Source organism: Zonotrichia albicollis, chromosome 2 (genome assembly GCF_047830755.1).
Source record: "Zonotrichia albicollis isolate bZonAlb1 chromosome 2, bZonAlb1.hap1, whole genome shotgun sequence".
NCBI classification, from domain to species: Eukaryota; Metazoa; Chordata; class Aves; order Passeriformes; family Passerellidae; genus Zonotrichia; species Zonotrichia albicollis.
In genome coordinates, this window is record NC_133820.1 from 56,709,210 (window position 1) to 56,731,198 (window position 21,989).

The following is a 21,989-nucleotide window of genomic DNA, read 5'->3' on the forward strand; positions in this document are numbered from 1 at the left end:
GGGAGGTCCTCTTGCTTTAAACTGATGTTCACCTTCAAGCCCAGATGGAGACTCATGTTAATTAAGGAGTTCATTCCTGCCAGAAATTTGGGTGGATGCTGCTCTGACAGACTGTGTGAATTTGACCCAAATCCACTGAGGGAAGGAAAAGACCTTCTGCTAATCTTTGCCACTAGCTCCCCATCTCTCCAAAATAAACAGGCTGGTATATTTTGGTTTAGCAAAAGTGTTTAAACAAATTGCATTTGACACAAGTCACGGTACTATTTCAAAAGCAAAAGCCACAATATTCCTTCAAGAGCACACTGAATATTTAGATAAAAGCCCACCTGGTCAGGCCCCACTGGGGCATGCACTGAGCTCCCAGCCCTCTCTGCTGTTCCTTCCCACACTGATTGTGCAGGAGAGCCTGTGATTTATTGACTGTTCCCTCCCACTCTGTTGCCTGCAGCTTCTCGTGACTTCCACTTGCTCAGAGGGTACATCTGTTAGGTTTTCCTTCTGCTCAATTTATGTCCTTTTTATGGTGTTCCTTTGTCAGAGAGACACCAGGTGTGCTGCAAAACTTTTCTTTATACCACACAAGTCAATATTTGCATTGAAAGCAAGCTCTGCTCATTCCAATGATGAAAATCTTCAGCTCTGTCTTACTTTCCAAGTAACAGAGCCATGATGCCTGGAATCCCAGTGGGGTAAATGCTGATAGATGTACAAGCTCTGCAGGAGCTGCCAGAGGAAACAGGGAAGGGGTGCATGAGCAGCTCCTGGCTGCAGTGCCACATCACTGGCTGTGTCCCCTATTCCATGCCCAGGAGCTGCAGGAGGAGCCCAGGCTTTGACCCCAGCATGACACCGCTGCACAGCTCAGCACTGGAGGAGCTGCCCAAAGGAATTTGTGGAGCAGACACTTCCAGAGCCATGCAAAGCCAGAAAACCTCAGGTCTCTGCTGCCTGGCTTCTGCCAAAGCTCCTGCTGGAAGTGCTGGTGCTGCGTTGGGTGGCTGGGCAGAGCGCTGGAGACAATTTAATTGGTGATTGCACAAAAAAGCCACATCCAAGCAGCTCCATCCAGCCCCACAGCCTCCATACACTGCCTCTGCCAGGCACAGCTCTCTGCTCCTGCTGCTGGCTTGGATGTGCTCCTTGGAATCATCACCATCGCTTCTTCTGAAAAGATGAAGCAGTAAAAGTGTGGACCTACTTCTCCACTTTCTCCCAGGTTATCCATGGCTCTGAGGCCATCTATAATGTCAAAGTGCTCTTTTTCTAATTTCATAGCCTTGGTAGTAGGGATTTTGAAAAAGATCCCTTTGCTGACATCTTCTGGAGGTCCTGTCTGGGAGCTTTTTACCTTCCAAACTGAATTTCAGGCTACAGAATTTTCACAATTACCATGTTTATCTTCTTGCGGAAAATGTAAATTATCTGCTGAAATTTTCTAATTCTTTTTTTCCTAATTCTTTTTTTTTTCCTTGGGGAAAAAAGTGTGGAATCTGGATATTTTTCTTTTTGTATTGCTCTTCACACATGCTCTTCAGTGAAGCAGTAAATTTAGAACGTGTGTGCAGAAAATCAATTCTTGGTAATCATGGTTAACACATGACACCATTTAATTCTGGTAAGTGTGTTCATAATGTTTTCCAAATGTTGGTTTCTCTGGGTCTGGATTGAAGGCACTTGAGGCAGTAGTTCATGTTTGGACCCAGGTGGTTTTTATTTCTTATCAGTGAAACAGCCTCACAAATATGAGTTCTGCAGCCTTACATTAGCAAGGCACAAAATGGCTAACTGTCTCTTGTTACAAGGTCTTTTAAGACTAAACTATCCAATTAAGAAATGACACCTGGATTATTTGCCCTTTTAACCCAATAACTGATCCCTTGAAGCCCACAATAAGGACTTTTCTGTCCAACTACAAAACATCACCCAAACCCATGAAGGAGAAAGAAGAAGAAGGTGAAGAACAACCTGCCTCCTCCCTAAAACCTCCATCTTCCTTCATGTTTATTTCTATATTTGAAAACCCCAAACTCTAAGTTTTCCACTCTCTGATATTACACACTTCTGACCAACTACATACCCACAATTCCGGTGCTATTAATCAGTTTTGGAAGACTTCTCCACAGCCTCAGGTCAAATGCAGTGCTCTCTTGTGGGTCTGTGCCTTTCAGCACAGAAAGTTTAAAATTCTCAGCATCCAGGATTCCAACATCCAAATCTGGTAAGTACTGAAATTATCACTCTGCAGCACAGGATCTAACACGTCTTTTCTAATGCTGCATTCTTTCTCAAAATGAAGAACAGAGGGGTATAAACCCCAGGTATCTGACCCCTTGGGAGTCACACAATCTCAAAAGAGTTTGGGCTGGATGGGATGTTCAGATATCTCCAATTTCAGCCCCCAGTGCACTTGATTAGGCAACTGCATAAACTTTGTGCATCTGGTAAGTTTGTTGCATGAAATTTCCAGTGTATCTGATAAGTTTATTGCTGAATTTGTCCTGACTTTTTTGAGGAAATTGATTACTGAAATTTGGTATCTTTTCACAGACTTTATTGGTTTAATATGTTAAATAATTAATGGTGCATTATAAAGCAGTTCTTCTTAACAATTTTTTTTTTACTCCAGAAGTAAAAAAAATTACTCATGGATACCAAGACATTTTCCAAGACTTTAAAAGCGGTTTTATTGCTGTTTTTCATAACTATAAATACCAAAATATTTTCATAAATATAAATAGGAATAAGGATTAAGTTGAAGAGTTAGTTCAAAGGTTATTCTTAGTGTAGAACTTCTGGTGTGACATATGTGAACCCAATGTGTCCTACTCTGGCACGAGTTGAGTAACCACCATGGGGATAAGTGGCTTTGGAAGACAAAACTGTTCTCCTAGCAAAAGAAAAAAAAGTCCAGAGAAAGCTCTTCAGAGATCAAGGCTGAGAAGGAAAAATGATAATTGTTAGGAAATCACTCAGCTGGAAAAATAGACATAATTTTTCATATTTGAAGTAATCACGAATTTCTCTTTGAAGTTTTACCTTTTGAAAGCAGCTGGATCCCTTGAGAATCAGAAGCTGAGAGCTTTATCAGCTCTCCCTGTAAGTCAGGTGTGGTGATTAATGGTCACTTAGTTTTTACCCAAATAATTTCCAATCTTATGTATCTCGCTTCTGGTGATGAGACTGGAGTGGGTGGGAGGTGCCTGGAGGGCCAGAGAGATTGTGGGTAAAAAAACCCAACACAGGTCTAAGAAAAGTTATTTTTAAGTCTGGTCTTCCAACTAGGTTGTAATTATTCAACATTTTTCGATATATACCCAGAGGAAGGAGAAGTCTTTGTGATCTTGGGTGGATTTTTTTGTTTTCCCGTCAGTCTGCACAGAGTATGTAAATACCCAGATGCTATCATTTCTCTTGGGAAATTAAGGAACTTAGAGTGGGAGGATTAGAGAGAGTTTTAATCACCCCTGGCTCTGCATCCAAGGAGTTTTTTTGTAATTCATCTTTATCATGGGCAAGGAACTTCTGTGCTGTGCCTCAGAAGGTGCAAACCCTTAGGTCCATTTCCCCCTGCTGAAAGGTTGACTTTTAATCCCTCCATTTGTGGCTCTTGGGCTGGTTTGGTATGGAAGGGGGTTGATGTGGTGCACCTCTGCTCCCAGGGCTGTGTGCCCACTCCCTGCCTCGCTGGCCCCTTGTGGCTCAGGAACAGTGCTAGGGCACTCTCACAGCCCTGTGACCACCAAGGCAGAGTCCCTGACAGTGACACAGGATAGGGGGTGATCATTTCTTTCCCCTTAATCTCTGCAGGCAGGCTTTTTGGTTGGTTTTTTAAAATTGTTTGGGGAGTTTTGATGAAGGTTGACAGTCAAGTCTAGCCCAGTGCTTCATGACAGATCATCCTGCTCCCTGTGTGTTTGCTGTGTCTGTGTGTGGTTTAGGTGGGTCTGTATTTTATATTTAATGGAGCTTTATGCTCAAAATATTTGCTAATCCCAGTTTTATCAGGGACTGTGCAAGCAAGTGGCTTCATTAATCCTCTCTACCTAATCTTTGTTGTTCAAATTGAATTTGAAGCTCAGATGGACTCGTAAGCTCTTCTTTTTTACCATGTACATTTTCAATTGATCTCTGGGTTGAGTGTGTATGTGCTACTTTCCTGTTTTCCAGGTTAGGATAGCCCCCTTCACAACAGAGTACCTTTCTATCTTAGGAAATTATCTTTGGAAGGTGTCCTGAGAGTGTCTAAGTACAATGGTGTTGGAAACAGAAATGTGGCATTTATTTCTTGGGCCAAAAATCAAGAGGCAAGCAGGGAGTTAAAAGGATAGACAGAAACTGTGTTATTTAAATGTATGTAGTGGGTAATGCTGATGAGTGGTGAGGACGTTATTGAAAAGCTTTTGTTACAGGGAAGGATAAAAATAGAATTAATATCTCCCACAGGCAATTACTTTTAAAGATCACGGCTTGTTCCCTGTCTCAGCAGCTCGGTGGGACGATGGAGCTCCTGTATGGGAACAGAAAGGACCAAGACAAGAAAACTCAACTCCTGCTTTGTGCCAGGTTTCTCTGTGCGAAAATTTCCTCTCCCTACCACAACTTGCTCTTACCTCTGCAGGACCAAGAGGAGGGCAGCTGGAGGAGTCCAAAGGGCCCATGCACACACAGCAGCCCCCTTGGCAGCCCAAAGCACAGGGCACGTGGTGCTGCAGCCAAAGGGGGGGATGCAGGGCTTCTGCCAAAGGCACCTCTGGCTTCAGGCAGCCTCTGGGATGGGCAGGGCACAAACCCCCTCCCACATCACCCCACCACACCCAGGGCATGTCTAGCAGGTTTGTGACTGCCTGTCAGTGCGCTTCACATGGTAAAATAGAGGTAGCAATGGCTACAGCTGGCCATCTAAATCCTACCTACAATGGGATTTAACCTAAATCCACCTAAAGGCACCTAAATCCTAGAGAACCACTTAGGCTCCTGCCTAGACCTGTGTGGCATGGCACCTGTGCCATGTCTCTGTCATGGGGTAACCCCAGCCAACAGCCGGGCCCCACACAGCCACTCACTCACTGCCCCAACAGGGATCAGGGAGAGAATCACAAGGTGAAAGATGGAAAAACTCATGGGTTGAGACAAAGACATTTTAATAGGCAAAGCCAAAGCCATGCACACAAGCAAAGCAGAACAAGGAATTCACAGCTTCCCATGGGCAGGCAGTGTTCAGCCATCCCCAGCAGAGCAGGGACCCCCCCACGTGTAATGGCGACTTGGGAAGACAAAAGCCATCACTGCAAATGTCCTCCTCTTCCTCCTTTCCCCCACTTTAAGCACAGAACATGGTGTCAGATGGTCTGGAATGTCCTTTGTCACTTGGGGTCACCTGTCCTGGCTGTGTCCCCTCCCAGCCTCACAAGCACCCCCAGCCCCTCCCCAGCCTGGCACTACAAAAGCAGAAAAGGCCTTGGCTCTGTGAGCCCTGCTCAGCAACAACAAAAACATCTCTGTGTTATCAGCCCTCTGCTCAGCACAAATCCAAACCACAGCCCCATGCCAGCCCCTGTGATGCCAATTAATTCCACCCCACACCCTGCCCTCTGCCAGGGGTCTGTCTCCAGGCTCAGCCTCAGTTGGTTGGTGCAGCACTGTGGGATTGCTGGCAGGTCTGTTCCTTGCTCAGCCACCCCACAACCTTCTCCCAGCAGAATGCTTGGGCTGCAAAGCCCTCCAGATTTCCCAGCAAATGAAAAAAAGTGGAGGGAAATCACATGGAATCAAATGGAACCTCTAATTCCATTTGAGACTTAATTTTCTGACTTCTTTTCTTGACATTTCCAAAAGTATGTCATTCGTTGAAGCAAGATCTGACATAGAATTTCATTTTGCCTTTTTCATATAAAATCTCAGAGGAAAATGTGGTCTTTCATGGATAAAGAGAACAAGGCTTCAGCACTAAAACAGAAAAATAATTAAAAAATCAATGTGTATTTATGAAATATTCCAATATAACTTAAATCCTTGTCTTCCAACATAAAAATATTTTGACCAAGAATCTCCACCCAGCCTTTTGTGATATCTACAGCATCACCTGCCAAGAGCACAATGTGACAGATGAAAACAAGCTCTGTAACCACCCAGCACAATCTGCCTGTCTCCCCTTCTGCTTGCAAAGAGCTGCTGCTCTCTAGTCACTACTGCAGCAGTAATAATAATTGCCAAGAATTTGCATTTCTACTTATCCTAAAGCTTAGTATTTCAAAGCAGTCACTTCAGAGAACTAATTAGCACAGCAGTTCATTAAATCTAAAACATGCTCTGGATGGAGCATCCAGACTCCTAACCCATTTCCCAAAGGCAAATGCCTCCCTGCCTCCTTGGGCTTTTAGCAGGCTGAATCCCCGAGCTGCAGGAGTGTCGGGAATGCTGGTTTATATCGTGTGCCAGGCTTCTGCAGCCGCGCTGGGCAGCGGGGGGGCAGGAGGGATGGATGGATGGATGGATGGATGGATGGATGGATGGATGGATGGATGGATGGATGGATGGATGGATGGATGGGGCAGCTGGGGGGACAAGGAGGGATGGATGGGGCTGGCCCAAGCCCAGCGCCAGGTAGGACCCCCAGCACAGATTCTGCTCATCCATCTCTCCACAAGGAGCGACCTGCCTGTGCTCCAGCACAGGGACAGCGCTGCCAAAAATGCCCTGGAGAGCAAAGCTCAGCCTGCAGCCAGTGTGCGTCTGCAGAGAGGAAACCAAAGGAAAATTGCAGCAGCTCTGTGCTCACATTCTCCTCTTATTCTTTCTCAGAACCCATGGAAATGGCTGTGGCTTTGTGTGGAAGTTAATTAATGATAGTAAATAATATTCCTTTGTGCTAGGAGTGAATAGCGCCCTTTATTGGGGGCTCTCAGCGTGCCTAATGCTCTGTATTTAATCCAGCTTCCCAGCTACCGCTAGCTGAATTATTCATTGCAAATAAATTATCTGAAGAATACAGTCCTGTTTTTCGCTGCCTGCGAGCCCAGCCTGCGCTCTTTGATGCCCTTTTCCGCAGCCAGCGCTGTTTCTGCAGCAATTGGAGCAGCTGCCCTGCTGTGCAGGCTGGTTCGGTGCCGCTGGCTGATAGCGTGTGCCAGCCCTGGGATGAGCGACACCATCCACCCCGAACCTGCTCCTGCCCGGGATGAGCGGCACCATCCATCCCGGTCCTGCTCCTGCCCCGAGCCGGCCTCGGAAGGGAGAAGGAGGCAATGAGCAATGCTGAGCGTGCTGCTCCTCTGCCCACACAGATGGATACACACACATGCATATGTATATGTATATGTTATATGTTATATGTATATGTTATATGTTATATGTTATATGTATATGTATGTGTAGCTTTCTGTATGCATTTTCTCACCAAGCGCCCAGACTCCATTTAAGACCAATCTCATATAGTAAATTGGCAAGTAAGGGGTTCAGTCGCCATCCTTCTGGGCTGATTTTTGGTATAAAGCTCAATGTTGCATACAGAACTGTGGAAACCCAGGACATCCCTCTGGCTGTCCTGAGCAGCAAAATCCCTGCCAGGGGTCTCAAAGACCCTGGCACAGAGCCCAAAATGACTGTGGTTTTGATTATGACCTGTGGAGCAAGTTACCAATCTTAGATGAAGATCTGCAAGCCACGGCAAATTAAGTAGAATGACAGTGAATTTATCACAAGGTGAAAAAGTAGATTTTGGGGTTTTTAGAATGGGGGTTCAGGGGGCAAGATGGAGGGGTCTGGGCGTCCAGCTTTTCTTCTTCTTCTTCTTGGCCTCCATCTTCTGCTGTGATGTTGGCACTTACAGATTGATTTAGATTAGAAGCTCACTGTGTAACATAGGTGATAGGTATTGGGAAGTAATTGTAAACATTGTATACCTAGTTTTTAGTATAAAGACATAACACTGCCCCGGGGGCAGGCAGAGTGCCTGGAACTGTCCTGCTGGATGGACTTCGGCAGGGCAGGAGAAAATTTTTTATAGATAAGATACAATAAACAACCTTGAGACCGAGAAATGAAGAGCCCTGACTCCTTCTTTGAGTGCCAGGCTGGGAAAAGAGACTTTCGAACTCTTCTCGGGGGTCACTCTCACAAGCTAAAGATGCCGACACTGAACTCATCCACTCCATGATATCCAGGCAAATAAAAACCTCACCCCTGCACTCTCAACCAGTGAAAACCTGATTGCTCAAAGAGTGTGAGCTCCATTGCTCCAGGAGAGCAGCAGGCTGTGTGTGACCTGACTGCTCGGGGTCCTGCATGGTGCTGCAGCATGCAGCTTCAGGCCTGTCCCTTTCTGGATCCCAGGGCCTTTGGGATGCCCTAGGCCTGGGGAGGGGGCAGGTTTGAAACCTTGGTTGTGGTTTTAGCCAACCTTTCATCAGCATTTTGTTGCAGGCAGCAGGTTTGGAACAAAGCCCCCAGAGACCTTTGTCATGCAGGCAGAGCTCAGTCTTGAACTCACTGCTGCAGCAAGTTCAATATGCCAAAATCTCATGCCAAAAGGTTTTTGCAGCATTCCCCTGCATGGAAACGTGCAGGCATCACCTGAGCAAGGAGGCAAAGCCACCACCACAGTGTTGCTCCTCTCCCATGTCCTCACTGCCTGCCCCCAAGGAGGGAGAAGTGGGGCAGAGCTAGTGCTGGCACCAACCCCAGTGTTGCAGGGAGGCTCTTTCCACACGGCGATCCCATCATGGAGCAGATGCATGGGGCAACCCTGTCCTCACCTTCCCACCTCCAGGAGCAGGTGCTGCTCTGGGCAATTTTGTCAAGAGCATTGGCTACTTTAGTATTTAATGTGTGTCTGGGCGTTCTTGAGCAATGAACCACCCAGATCTGGTGGCCACTGGGGAGCCTTTCCAGGAGGCTCCCTGTTAGGAGCTGGGCTGGACATGGATATTCCCCAATCAGCAGCTGAAACCCCGGGCAAAGTGTCACCAAACCTCTAGGCTAAGTATTGTGGTAAATAAACACATGACTGAAAATTATGATTTCCAAGCTTTTAACTTAAAAACATCTGCTTGCTGGTTTTTGTTGTTTTGCCTATTTCCTTTAAAAACTAAGCTCACCTTTGTGTGAACTGTTTGAGTTTTTCTTTAAAAATATCATTCTGTACAAATTCTTTCCCTTTGGAAATAGCTAAGCCAAAAAAAACAAAAGAAAAAGAAATCATAGGTGCATGTTTTTGTCAGTTTTTTGTAACCAAAAACATGCACCTAAAAAAACCTGAAATCAGCAAGGGAATGGGCTGAGTCTGTAATTGTTGGGCTGATATTTTGTAATTGTATTTACTGATAGGAAAATAAATGGAAGTAGTCCTGCCTCAAACCTGATGGGTTATTTTGGGTTTGTTGGGTGGTCACCCAAAGGCCCTCCAAGCACCGAGCAAGGAGAGCTCAGACACCTGGGCTGGGCTCAGTGGGGATGTGATGCTCAAGGGATGACAAGAGCAAGGATTCTCCATGCCAGGAAAAGGCTTCCCAAATGTGCTCCATTCCTGAATTCCCTTTCCAGTTGATCCATGTAGGATGTTTTCATTTTGACTTCCAAATGTATGGAAATCCATGGTAAAATAGCTCCTCCTCCCCAAGGGCTCACCTGCTGGAATTGAGCCCTCACCTGCTGGGTTTGATACATTCTATGCTGGGGACTTCAGTTGTTCCAGTGCCACCTGGAGAGGAGGTAAAAGAGATTGGCAAAAACAAAGGAGCTTGGGCTTGCCACAACAGAATGATGGTGAGTTTTCCAGCGGGGGTGACAAATGTGTTATTTGAGCCACTTTGTCACTGGGCATACAAGGAGCATCAGGATCTGGTGGTTTACACTGCTGCTGACCCATGACTGCAGGTGTGATGGACTCTCTCTCCTATGAGCTAAATGATCCACATGCCAAGAGACAGCTTTTCTCTTCAAGGATGGGATCTGGTCCCTCACACAGGTTGACAATTCCCAGAGTCCTCCTTTCTACTGTCTTTAAAGGTGGGTAAATTTTTTTTCTTTTTCCAGTTACCTGCGATTTCACCTGACTGCTATGACTTCTTAAACATCATGGAGAGTGATGGCAACTATATCAGCCAATTCCCTCATGAGGGGATGCACCTCATAAGGTTCCACAGATTTATGTACATTCAGGCTCCTCAGGTGGTGGTGAACCTGATCTTCTCTTACAGTCGGAATCTGTTTGCTGCCCCAGCCCCCATCTTGCAGTCCACCCCTGTGAGAGGCATGGGAAGAGAGGCTGCCATTGAAGAATGAGGCAAAAAAGTTGCTGAGTACCTCAGCCTTGTCCCTGTCCATTGTTCCCAGTTTACCAGTGTGGGGTAGAGTAGATAGTTCCCCCTTATGTCCTGCATGGATTGTACACCTAAAGTGCAGTCAGGAAACAGGTCTGGCCATGCAAGCCCCATAAACCTTTCCTTGGTTTTTTTTTTTTTTTTTCAGAAAACAATTCAGAAGATGTTTCTGAATCACTTCTCTTAGAAACAAGCAGCAAAATATCTCCTGGGATGCTTCACGGACAGAGAAGAATATGAATGTTTGTTCTGGGCCTGAATCCAGATTCCAGGCATTCCCAGCCACCTCTGTCCCTGTCCTGCTCCGGAGGACTGTCCTTTCCTTGTCCCTCCTCAGAAGGTGTTTCACAGCCAACTGGTGACACAGATCTGAAGAGCAGAGAGGTGTTGTACCCTGCTTTTGGAAGTTTGGCAACCAATCCCACCTTCTCCCATTCAATGCAATAAACCCAAATAAAATCAATTTGTTATAAAATAAATAGATTTCAGGGCCTGCTTCTGCAACAGCCACAGCAGAAAATCAGATTTGAGAGCGCTTATCTTTTTATGAGATGGCAGTCTAAGCATTCCTAATAGAAAGGGAAGTATGGGGACTGTATTGAGACCATAAATACCTTGGAACAACTCAATTTACAGTGAGACCTTCTCTGCACCCGTATCATGTGGGTCTCCTCACCCTGAGGCAGGGCTGAGAGTTTGTTCAGTGAGACCTGTTTTCAGATTTATGGCTTTTATGGCCTTTTTGAATGTGAGGAAAGTGAAGAATTTACACAGTAAAAATTCTTGGCAAAGTCCAAGGCTTCAGTTTCTGCATAGTAAACCAATTACTGTGTATGTTGAATTTACATACTTCAGACAAGTCGACAGTAAATTCATATCCCAAGGTAAAAAAAATGGAAAAAAATTCAGACTTTGGCTTTGCCAAACATTTTATTGGACAAATCCTTTTCATTTTAAAATTTTATTGTTATATCTAGACAGGATGCATAAGTATTGAATACTTTTTATTATTTCTTACACCATAAAAGAAAATTTTGGAAGTCTCTACTTTATCAAATAGATAGATCTCTGTAATATAAATTAAAATTTTAAATGGAAGCTTCATAGGAATATTTTTTTTTTCAATAAAACAGGAACATCTGGTATGGTTTCTAATTTATTTAGAAAATAGGCATGGCTCCAGCCCAGTAAGGAATTTAAGTGCATAAGCAATTTTATTGGATTTCTCTGGGACTATTTACACATAGAAGCTAAACCCAAGCCCAGGAACTCTACTGAAGGTGACCTTCCAGACTCCTCATCTATCTCTGGATGAAAAGCATGACATCATTTAGATGCTGCACATTTCTGCAAGTATTTGGGCATTCCACAGAGGTATAGCAATGCCGTGGAAGCATTCAGTCGGAATCTGAATCAGTTGGGCCTGAGCAATGAAGACCTTCTCTCAATGACAGCCATCCGTGAAGACCAAGTCCTTCTTGGAAATGTGACTTTGGGCCATGAACTTCCTTGTCTGCCTGGTCACCTCAGGTTCCTCAAGTCATGACACCTGTGGTGTCAGATGTCCCTCTCCTGAGCAGTTGTGCCAATAAAAAAATGAAGCTCAGCCCTGCCTCCTTCCTGCCACCCCCAGCCAGTCAGGCCCCAGCTCTGCTAAGGGAACTTCCAGTGGTGCTTTCAGTGGTGTTTCAGGTAAAAACCATCTCTACAGGGAAAACAAAAATTAAGTTGTAGCATTAACAGAGCTGCTGTTGCCTTGTCAAGGTCAGGCTGCACATGAGCTGCTCCCTGCAGCAAATGGTGACTGACCCCTTGGTGGCTTTGACTGGATTTGGGGAGGGATTTCAACTCTCTCCTGCACTAGGTCATTTCAAAGCAATTTACACTACATCTGTGCATGCTGTCCATGGAGCACTTTAGATTTTGAACCCCCTTCTTGTTCAAAGCTGCTCTCTCTGTTGTGAGGCAGCCGCTTGCACACATGTTGCACACATGTGTGAGCAGCACACGTGACAGGTGCTGCTCCTTCCAGCTCATCAGGATTGACATCCACCAGGCAAATACACACACACACACATGGAAAATGGGTCTCTCCAGTGTCTGGCATTGGCTACTCAGCGTGCCCCAGAGACAGCGCTGGCACCCTTCAATCTGAGGTTTGTGGTCTCATTCCAGCTGCTCACACTTGGCTCAGTTGCAGCTGCCCATTTGTCCGGCTTGAAGGCTGGTGCTGGTGTCTCACATGGACTCAGAGTAGAGGGTGTGCTCACACAGAAAGGCAACTGAGAGAATGAAGCAGTGATTATTACTAGTAATATATAGTTAGTTACATCATTACCTCTGAATATTTAGTAAGAGTAGGGCAGGCTGTGGCCATGAGGTACAGGCTCAGTCAGAGGGTTGTGTTCTGACCAGCCAGCTGTCACCCACCTCAGCCCCTTTAATCCTGTTTTCCCTCTATTTTTTTTGTGCTGGTTCCTCCCCTGTCCATTCTAATTCCTCCCTGTCCCTGCCTTTGATCCTTACCCTAAACATCCCATAATGAGCTGGCACAGTGCTACAGCTCACTTGGAACACCTCCTAAGAGGCTGTCCATCCAGCATCCTCAAACACTTCTCCCACACAGCCCCCCATGAGCCTCATGTTCCTGCAGGGTCCCACTAATGCCTTGGTGGTGTTCACGCAGGAGCCCTGAGCTGCCCACTCTCCTCTGACGGTCCAAGAGAATGGGATGGGGCCCCCTTGGTGTAGGAGGAGTGACTGGGATCCTACAGCCAGCATTGCCCTTTGACTCCTGTGGGGATCCCCTTGAGTCCAGGCTTCAGCCACCAGTGGGTCCCTCTCCACTTTCTTTAAAGGCAGATCAGTCTGTCTTTATCAGCCCTTACTGTCAGGTCATTGGTCAGTCTGTCTTTATCAGCCCTTACCATCAGGTCATTGTCTGAACTCCCAGCTGGGATGGTGTGGCCTCAGCTGTGCACACTGGCAGCACATTCCTGTCCCTTCCCTCCCTGGCTGGCAGACCACCCAGCCCCCCTCACTCATCCCAGCCTCTGGGGCAGCAGGGAACCCTGTGGAAACTCTAAAAAGTCAAGAGGAGGAGCAGGAGGAGGAGCAGGAGAGCCTTGCCTTCAATGGTTATATCAGAATTATTGCCGAGCCTGAGAGCAGATTTGTAGCACATTGACAGAAATAGTTTGTGACATGAGAATCAAGTGCAGAGAAATAATTTCTGTACTGGAAACACCTCTCCCATGCAGGGTCACAGAATGGCTAAATTCTGAAATATTTAACTTAATGAAACTAGCAGCAGCTACCGAGTACTTGTCCTGGAGGAACTGCTGACATTTGCAGTGAAGCCACAATGAAACCGACAAAACAGGGCCTGGAGCAAACCTACTATCAAGGAAAAATGACAGCACAGACTGCATTGTACATATTTATAAAACACAAATGATGTCCAAAGCCTTTAGGCCTTGTGTGGCAACCACACTTTAACAGAAATATTCAACACTTTTAACCAAAGAATCTTCCCCTTTGGACACCAGGGGGTCAATCAGTTTAGCTTGACAGTGGCCTCAACGCAGGGATGTTGGTAACTAATCCTGGGAGCAAGTGCAATCATGCAAGCAGGTCTGTGAAAGGGAGAGCTGGCTCCCTCCCCTGATGTTGCTGTGAGGCTCTGCTCAGCCGGCAGACATCATGCTCCAGTGCCTCTCACACTTGGCAGGAGCCAAGGACTCTTCCAGGCAGAAGTGGCCTTGCACAAATGCCAAAGATGAGGCTCAGTGCAGCCACGGCCCCTTGCTCAGCCTCTTCCCACACCAGACCCTGGAGAGGGAAAAGCCCCCAGCATGTCTGGTGCCTGGGGTCTCCCTCCAGATGTGAGTGCTTGAGGATGGCCACTGGTGTCTGGACTGAGGCAACGTCCTTAGGCATGTTCAGGTATTCCAAACACAGGATATGGAGAGATGCTAAATATAGAGGGAAAATTTATCTTAGTCTCTGCTCCTAATATGTGTTTGTTGGGATAACCTGAAGATTGGATGCAAGACTACAGCTTTTGCTGGTTTCTTAGACCTGTTCTGGGTTATTTAAGGCATCATCATCAGTACTCTTGGGCACATGGTGTGACTCTTGGGGATTGTGCTGTGCAGGGCCAAGAGTTGGACTCATTGGTTCTTGTGGGTCCCTTCCAACTCAGTATATTCTGTGATACTTGATTCTGTAATCATTGTTCCAAAACATTGTGCTTAATTGTCTGAGGCAGCTGCTTTTAACTAGATTTCTCCAGCTGTGATGATCATTGCTGTCTCTCATCTGGACATGAACTATATGTCTTTGACACAAGCCTTCAACACTGTCACCTGAAGCATTCAGCTGGAGCAAGCAGTCTGCTCGTGGCTTGGGCAGGTGAACTCTGCTGAGTGAGAACTCTGCTAGTTGGATGTGTGGGGCCAGAGAGTGGAGGGGAATAAAGATAAATCCAACAGGTGGCCGGTCACAAGTGATGTTCCCCAGGGATCAGTTTTGCAGTTAGCTCTGTTTAATATCTTTATCAATGATCTAGGTGAAGGAATTGAGACCTGCCTCAGTAAATTCACAGATGAGACCAAGTTGAGTGGGAGTGTTGATTTGCTGGAGGGCGGGAAGGCTCTGCAGAGGGATCTGGACAGGCTGGACCACAGGGCCGGGGCCAATTGCATGATGTTCAGCAAGGCCAAGGTTGGGTCCTGCACTGGGGTCACAACAACCCTAGGCAGTGCTGCAGGATGGGGGCAGTGGCTGGAATGCTGCCTGGTGGAAAAGGACCTGGGGGTGCTGGCAAACAGCAGCTGAACATGATCCAGAGTGTGCCCAGGTGGCCCAGAAGACCGATGGCATCCTGGCCTGGATCAGCCAGGTGTGGCCAGCAGGAGCAGGGCAGTGACCGTCCCCCTGTACCCAGCACTGCTGAGGCCACAGCTCCAATCGTGTGCTCAGTTCTGGGCCCCTCAGTGCCAGAGAGACATTGAGGGGCTGGAGCGTGTCCAGGGAAGGGCAACGGAGCTGGGGAAGGGTCTGGAGCACAAGTGCTGTGAGGGGCAGCTGAGGGAGCTGGGGGTGCTCAGCCTGGAGAAAAGGAGGCTCAGGGGGACCTCAGCACTCTCTGCAGCTGCCTGACAGGAGGGTGCAGCCAGCTGGAGCTCAGCTTCTTCCCTCAAATAAAAATAGGATAAGAGAAATTGGCATCAGGTTGCACCAAGGGAGTTTTAGACTGGATATTAGGAAAACACAAAGGGCTATCAAGCTCTGGAATAGGCTGTCCAGGGATGTGTTGGAGTCCATCCCTGGAAGTACATAAAAGGTGTGTAGATGTGGTGCTTAGGGACATGGTTTAGCAGTGGACATGATGATCTTAAAGGTTTTTTTCAACCTAAACAATTCTATGATTCTATGATTTTACATAGATGTGCAAGCAAGAGATTGAACCAGGCATCTCTCAAGGCCTCTTTCAGCCTGAATTCCCCCATTCCCCAGTGTTTTCATGGATAAAAATGAGAGGAGGTTGACAGGTCCAACTCAGTGAGATTGTTTGGGGTGTTTTGTAGATGCACAGGCTCATCTGCAAGACATGAAACAAATCTGTTTGCACGGGTTATGGCAGTCTCATCATGTGCATATGTGTGTGGTTGCTCTTCTGCATGTGGTCCCCAAAAGCAGCAGCCACCTCCCAGCCCCCTGTGTCTGGGTGAAGAGCTATGTTTAGGATGGGAGGAAACACCAACCACCACTGTGACCCAGCACACCAGGATACTCAGAGCAAAGACAAATGGTGCAAAACAGGCAGCAGAGGAGGCAAACAAATTTGCCCAACATCACAGAGTAGATCATATCTGGAAATGAGATGTCAGCTACCAGGTCCTGGGACAACATATGTCCCCAGAACAAAAAAGGGTGTGAAACAGCCGCTATTAACAGAAATCCAGTGATTTGGAGTTTTGGATAGAGAGACACATTCAGTTTAAAGGTCATGCTTCATTTCCTGGATCTAAATCCATTTTGCTGCAACTCTACAAACTTGTTTAGACAAGGATTAGATGGTACATATCTTCCTGCTTCCTGAACTGGGCTATGCTAGAGAGATAAAACTTGCAGGGATGAAGCAATAGCATTTATGAGATTGGTGAAGAAGAATGGAAGAGCCCACCAAAAAACCCCAAAAAATCACCAAATCAAAAATACTCAAAAAACCTTCAAAGCAGGCTGAGAACAAATTGCTCTTAATTTACATTATAGTAATCTCCGAAATTACCTGAAAGGAATGATGGCTAGCACTTGTGAAACAGACGCAGGATGCTCACTAACAATGAGAATATTAACCCTTGTGGGACAGAAAGTCCAAGTAGTGAGGTAATTTGTCAGTTTGCTTCCTTTTCTGTCTTTGACAGCAGTAAATAAGAAGCCACTGTTTCTTCCCTAACTCAGTAATATTTTTATTTTATGTTTTCTCTGTGAGGTTTTGGTACTTAACCAAAGTAAGCATTTGGGAAACATCTCACCTACCATTTGTCACAAAAACTTGAGCAGCTCCTCCAAAGCAGCCACCCTAGATTATGGAGACAAGCTTACGTGGACTTTAAGGAGACAGGTGACCCACAGTGAGCAGGATGTGTGGGGGACACTCAGCTGGAGCCAGGGCAGGAGAGTGGCCACCTCTAGCCCACCACCTTCTCACAGAATGTATTGGATGTACATGGCAGGGTTTTGGTGGGGGGGGGGGCTACAGAAAAATGGGGGGGGGGGGGGATGTGTGTGTGTGTGGGGGAGATGCTGTCAGAAACTTCCCTGTATCCAACAAAGCCAAAGCCAGCCTGCCCCAAGATGGTCATGGCTGAGCCCAGCAGCATGAATAACAGAGTTAAAGTAAGGCCAAAAAATGCACAATGGCAATTGGAGAGAGGAGTGAGAATATGTGAAAGGGATGGCTCTGCAGGCACCCAGCTCAGTGCAGAGGAGGGGCAGGAGGTGCTCCAGGTACCAGGGCTGTGATTCCCCTGCAGCCCCTGGAGCAGACCATGGGGATGCACAGATCCACCTGCAGCCCTTGGAGCAGACCATGGGGATGCACAGATCTCCCTGCAGCCCACGGAGATCTCTGGGGATGCACAGATCCCCCTGCAGCCCATGGAGGAGACCCATAGCAGAGCCAGAGGATGCTTGCTGCAGTGCTCAGAGCTGCATCTGACACTCTAAAAAGGTTCAATACTATCCATTTTGGGTCTGAGCCGCATTTCATTCCTTCACTGTGTGCTCCCAGCCCAGAGGTGTTGCAGACAGCGATTTCCCCCATTTGTGCTCTTTTTGTGATTGTCACAGAACACGCCTCGTGCAGCAGCAGGGTGTATGTCTTGTAAGAGTGCATTTCAAATTGTGCTGGGTCTACATCCAGCTTGTCTGCCATACATTTAAAGCTGAAATCACTCCAGCATTAGCCACAGCTTAAAAGGAGACACATAACTCACTTTACATGGAAGTGTACTTTGATATACTCTTTCTTCAGACAGCAGGGATAAATGACTTGTAGGAAGACACCATTTGCAGGACAGAAAATTTATATTGCAGAGACTAGAGATTTTCTAAAGCTTTATTATTGATGCAATGAATCAGTATTTGCTACTCTATGTAATCTTGGCAGCATGGCAATACGCTTTTTACTGTTTTGAAAAGAAATGGAAATGCAGAGTAGCTGTTTTATTTCAAAATAGCATCACATCAATCAGCCTTTCCTTTGTTTGTTTTGAAGGAGGTGTATATGTAGGGCTGTTAGATGACAGGTCTCAAAATGCATACCAAGTATTTTACCTTTGGAAGGTGACTGTTACAGATCAGATTCTGCATACTACTGTTTTCATTAAAACAGCCGAATATGAAAAAGAAGAATCAGCTAATATTAAAGAATAAATCTTGCTCTCATTCATTGATTTACTCCCCTTCTTTCTTTGCTCCCAATCCTAATAGGTATTATCCCATGAGATCTCTCTTCACCTCCATATTGTTGACTGAATCCCATTACCTGAAAACATCCTCCTACCACTGGATGAAGAGAAAGAGTAGGAATTCTTGCTTGAGAATTACTAGGATTTACAAAAATCAACAGGATAATGACATGCAGTGGGAATGATGCCACCCAAAGTGGAAGAAAAATGCTTCAGTCCTTTCTCACACAAGATTTGCAGTGCTATCATTGGGAATTCTGCTTCAGCAATAGCTTGTAGAACTGACACATAAAAAAAGCCCACGGAATATAAACTGAATTTATGACATAACAAATAATATTTAATATAGAGCATTGAATGCATACACATCAATACCAGTGCCGTAACAACAAAACAGAACTTGTAAAATTAGCAGCAGTTTTTTGCATGTACAAAAATACACATTTTTTTCAGAACATATATAATAGCAAAATTTAACAGGATATATTATACAAACTCAAAGCATTTAGATAATGCATTACTCCAATATATTATATGATGTACGACACAGACAGTGAGACCGAGCACACCCTCGGCAGGTTGGTAGGTGACAGGATGCCAAGAGGTGCAGCTGACACAACAGAAGGACGGGATGTCACCCAGAGGGACCTGGACAAACTTGAAAAGTGGGCCCATGAGAACCTCAGGAGGTTCAACAAGTCTAAGTGCAAGGTGCTGCACCTTGCCCTGGGTCAGGGCAAGCCCAGATGCAGGTACAGACTGGGAGAGGAACTCACTGAGAGCAGCCCTGCCAAGAAGAATTTGCAGGTGCTGGAGGATAAGAGGCTGGCCATGAGCTGTCAGTGTGCTCCCACAGCCCAGAGAGCCAAACGTGTCCTGGGCTGCATCCAGTGGTGGGCAGCAGGGCCAGGGAGGGGATTCTGCCCCTCTGCTCTGCTCAGAGCCCACCTGCAGGGCTGCACCAGCTCTGGGTACCAGCACAGGGAGGACAGGGACCTGCTGGAGTTGGTACAGAAGAGGACCACAAAGAACATTAGAGGAATGGAAAAGCTCCTCTGTAAGGAAATGTTGAGAGTTGGGATTGTTAAGCCTGGAGAAGAGGAGGTTTCAGGTAGACCTCTCTTAGGCCTTCCATTACCTTAAGGGGGCTTACAAAAAGAAGGGAGGTGACTTTTTATACGGGCAGATAGCAGCAGGACAAGGGGCAAGGTTTTAAAATAAAAGAGAGCAGGATTAGATTAGGAAGAAATTCTTCTCAGAGAGTGATGAAACACTAGAACAAGTTGCCTCAAGAAGTTGTGGATGCCCCATCCCTGGAAGTATTCAAGGCTGGGTTGGATGGGGCTCTGAGCAACCTGGTCTAGTGGGAGGTATCCCTGTCTCTATGGCAGGAGGTTGGAACTGGATGATCTTTAAGGTCCTTTCCAACCCAATCCATTCTGTGGTTTTATGTTTTAGATCTTGCATAATAAAATTACGTGTGTTCTGCTTGCAATAATACATAATGCCATTTACAGCAATGTTAAGAAACTATTCACAACTTAAACATGAACAAAACAGCCAACAAAGCACAATAAATGAAACATAGAGTTGCAAGGTGTTAGTTACAAGATTCAGCATTTCCCTTTACATATTTTTGGGCTTACTTTTTTCTTTCTTTTGCAGCGTGAAAGAAATAACTACACCTATTGAATGTACCGTATAAACATACAGAAAACAACACACTTACTGCTTGGAGGACAATGAAGGTCATATTTATCAGTTTCAGAACAGTAGTATAGTACCACAGTTATGGAAGCTATGCTGACTTTGCACGCTACATCAAAAGCACAAAGGACTGGGACTCACATCTGCAAGGCTCAACACTCGAGTGCTCAAGGACAGAGGCCCAGCAGGCAGCCCGCTGCCCTCGCAGGGTCAGGGAACAGGACACTGGCCTTAGTTACCTCCTCGGTCCCTTCCACATTTTCAGGAGATTTCTGTTTGCTTGCTTTTCAGCAATTTTTATTATTCCTGCAATGTTCCCGCAAAGCTTCATATTGGAACATTACTCAGTTTCCTAAAAAAAGAAAACCTGTGAGTCCGGGGACTGCTCAATTAAATTTGAACAATCTGGATGTTAAACTTAAAATGAACACACATCAACACCAAAGGCATTTTCTTTATGGTGTTTATTTTAAGCATTAAAATTCCTCTGCAAAAAGCTTTGGTCAGTCTCTTCAAACTTTGGATTGCTGTAATGCTTTTCTAGACCACCTCTTTGCTCATGAAGTCCGTCTCTCCCAGTGACTTTCAGAGGCAATGGCTGAAGGTCAGGCTTAATGCAACAGCCATGGCCTCCATCAGTAGGTTTCAGGGGTGCTGACCTGCTGCTGGGCCCCACCAAGCCCCTCTCAGCCCCAGTGTCAGTAGGTTGTGGAGATGGTGGCACTGTGGTGGATGGAAGGAAACAGTCATCAGCCACAGCAGCAGCAGCAGCAGCAGCGTCCTCGTGTTTCTTTAGCAACTGGAAAGTGCTGTCGAAAGGGGAGGAGGTTTCACTGAAGGTAAACAGAGCCTGGTCTGAAAACTGGGAGAAAGCACTGTCCAGGGAGCAAATTGATGACACAGATGGAGATGTCCCAGAAGAAGACTGGCTAAAAGAGCTAAATCCTGAGCAAGTATTTAATCCCTCTGGTGTTGGAGGCAGGAGACAATGAGACAGGTCTTTCCTTTCAACGTTTTTGTTTGTGTTGTCACTTCTACCGACATCAATCCCTACAAGCAAGCTCTGATTGCCGAGCTTTTGCCTCTCCACCTGCAGCGACCGGCGCTGGCAGAGACACTCCTCATCTCCGTGAGGCAGGACCACGTCACAGCTGGCTTTGCGCGTGGCCCTCTCGCGTGGCCCGGCGTCCTCGGCGCGGCCAGAGCCGCGGCCCTGCAGGCCAACTGCGGGCTCGGAGGAGCGCCGCTGCCTCCGCACAGCCTTGGGAGCGCCCGAGGGAGCACCCGGGGGGAAACCGCTGGAGTAGGGAGACTTGCTTGAGTTGTCTTGCAAGGAAAACTTCGGGTGCGCGTCGTCAGAAATTTCCAACTGCTTCAGCTTGGTTTGGCTTTGGATTTCGTCCACCTCCGTCTGCTCCGAATCGCCGTCGCTCAGAGTGAAGACAGACTCCCTGCTTCTGTAATCCTGATCACAGTTTTTAATCCAGTCACTGGAGGAAGAGTCAGCTTCATCATTTGCCTCATTTTCCAGGCTGTCATAGGAAGAGTCGTTCTGATGGAGAGAAGCAACATCTGCAAGGACAAACCAAGGGTTAACACATCAGTGACTGAACCGCCCTCTTGACAAGCAGCTTTTTTTTTTTTTTTCCTTTTTTTTTTTTTTCTGGCAAGTATCCTTTGCTTTCAGGAGCATTTGCCCATTAAAGATTCTTCAAGCAAAAGTACTAAGAATTTAATAAAAAATTGCTCCCTTAATTTTGAACTGGAGAATCTAAAGTGAGTCCTAAACTAATATTCAGTCAAGAAACACAAGATAATGGCACAGATAAGGGTTGGGGGGATTTTGTTGTGATTTTGCTTTGGTTTGGTTTTTTTTAAATGGATAGTAGCAAATCCAGCTGTAAACAATAATTTATATACATAGATACATATATGGTATACATACATTGGTAATTTATTTATTTTTTCTATTCATTATTGG

At 46.1% G+C, this 21,989-nt stretch overlaps 1 protein-coding gene across 3 annotated transcripts in view; it reads right to left on the bottom strand.

Annotated features, from left to right (window-relative positions):
• Positions 1-18,619: 18,619 nt before the first annotated feature.
• Positions 18,620-21,989, bottom strand: part of ARHGAP20 (Rho GTPase activating protein 20) — a 58,734-nt gene continuing 55,364 nt past the window's right edge. For all 3 annotated transcript variants that reach the window (XM_074535203.1, XM_074535204.1, XM_005497945.3), the window contains exon 15: positions 18,620-21,580. In XM_074535203.1, the coding sequence (XP_074391304.1) occupies positions 20,478-21,580 (1,103 nt within the window). In that variant the 3' untranslated portion in view covers positions 18,620-20,477. The remainder of the gene's footprint in view (positions 21,581-21,989) is intronic.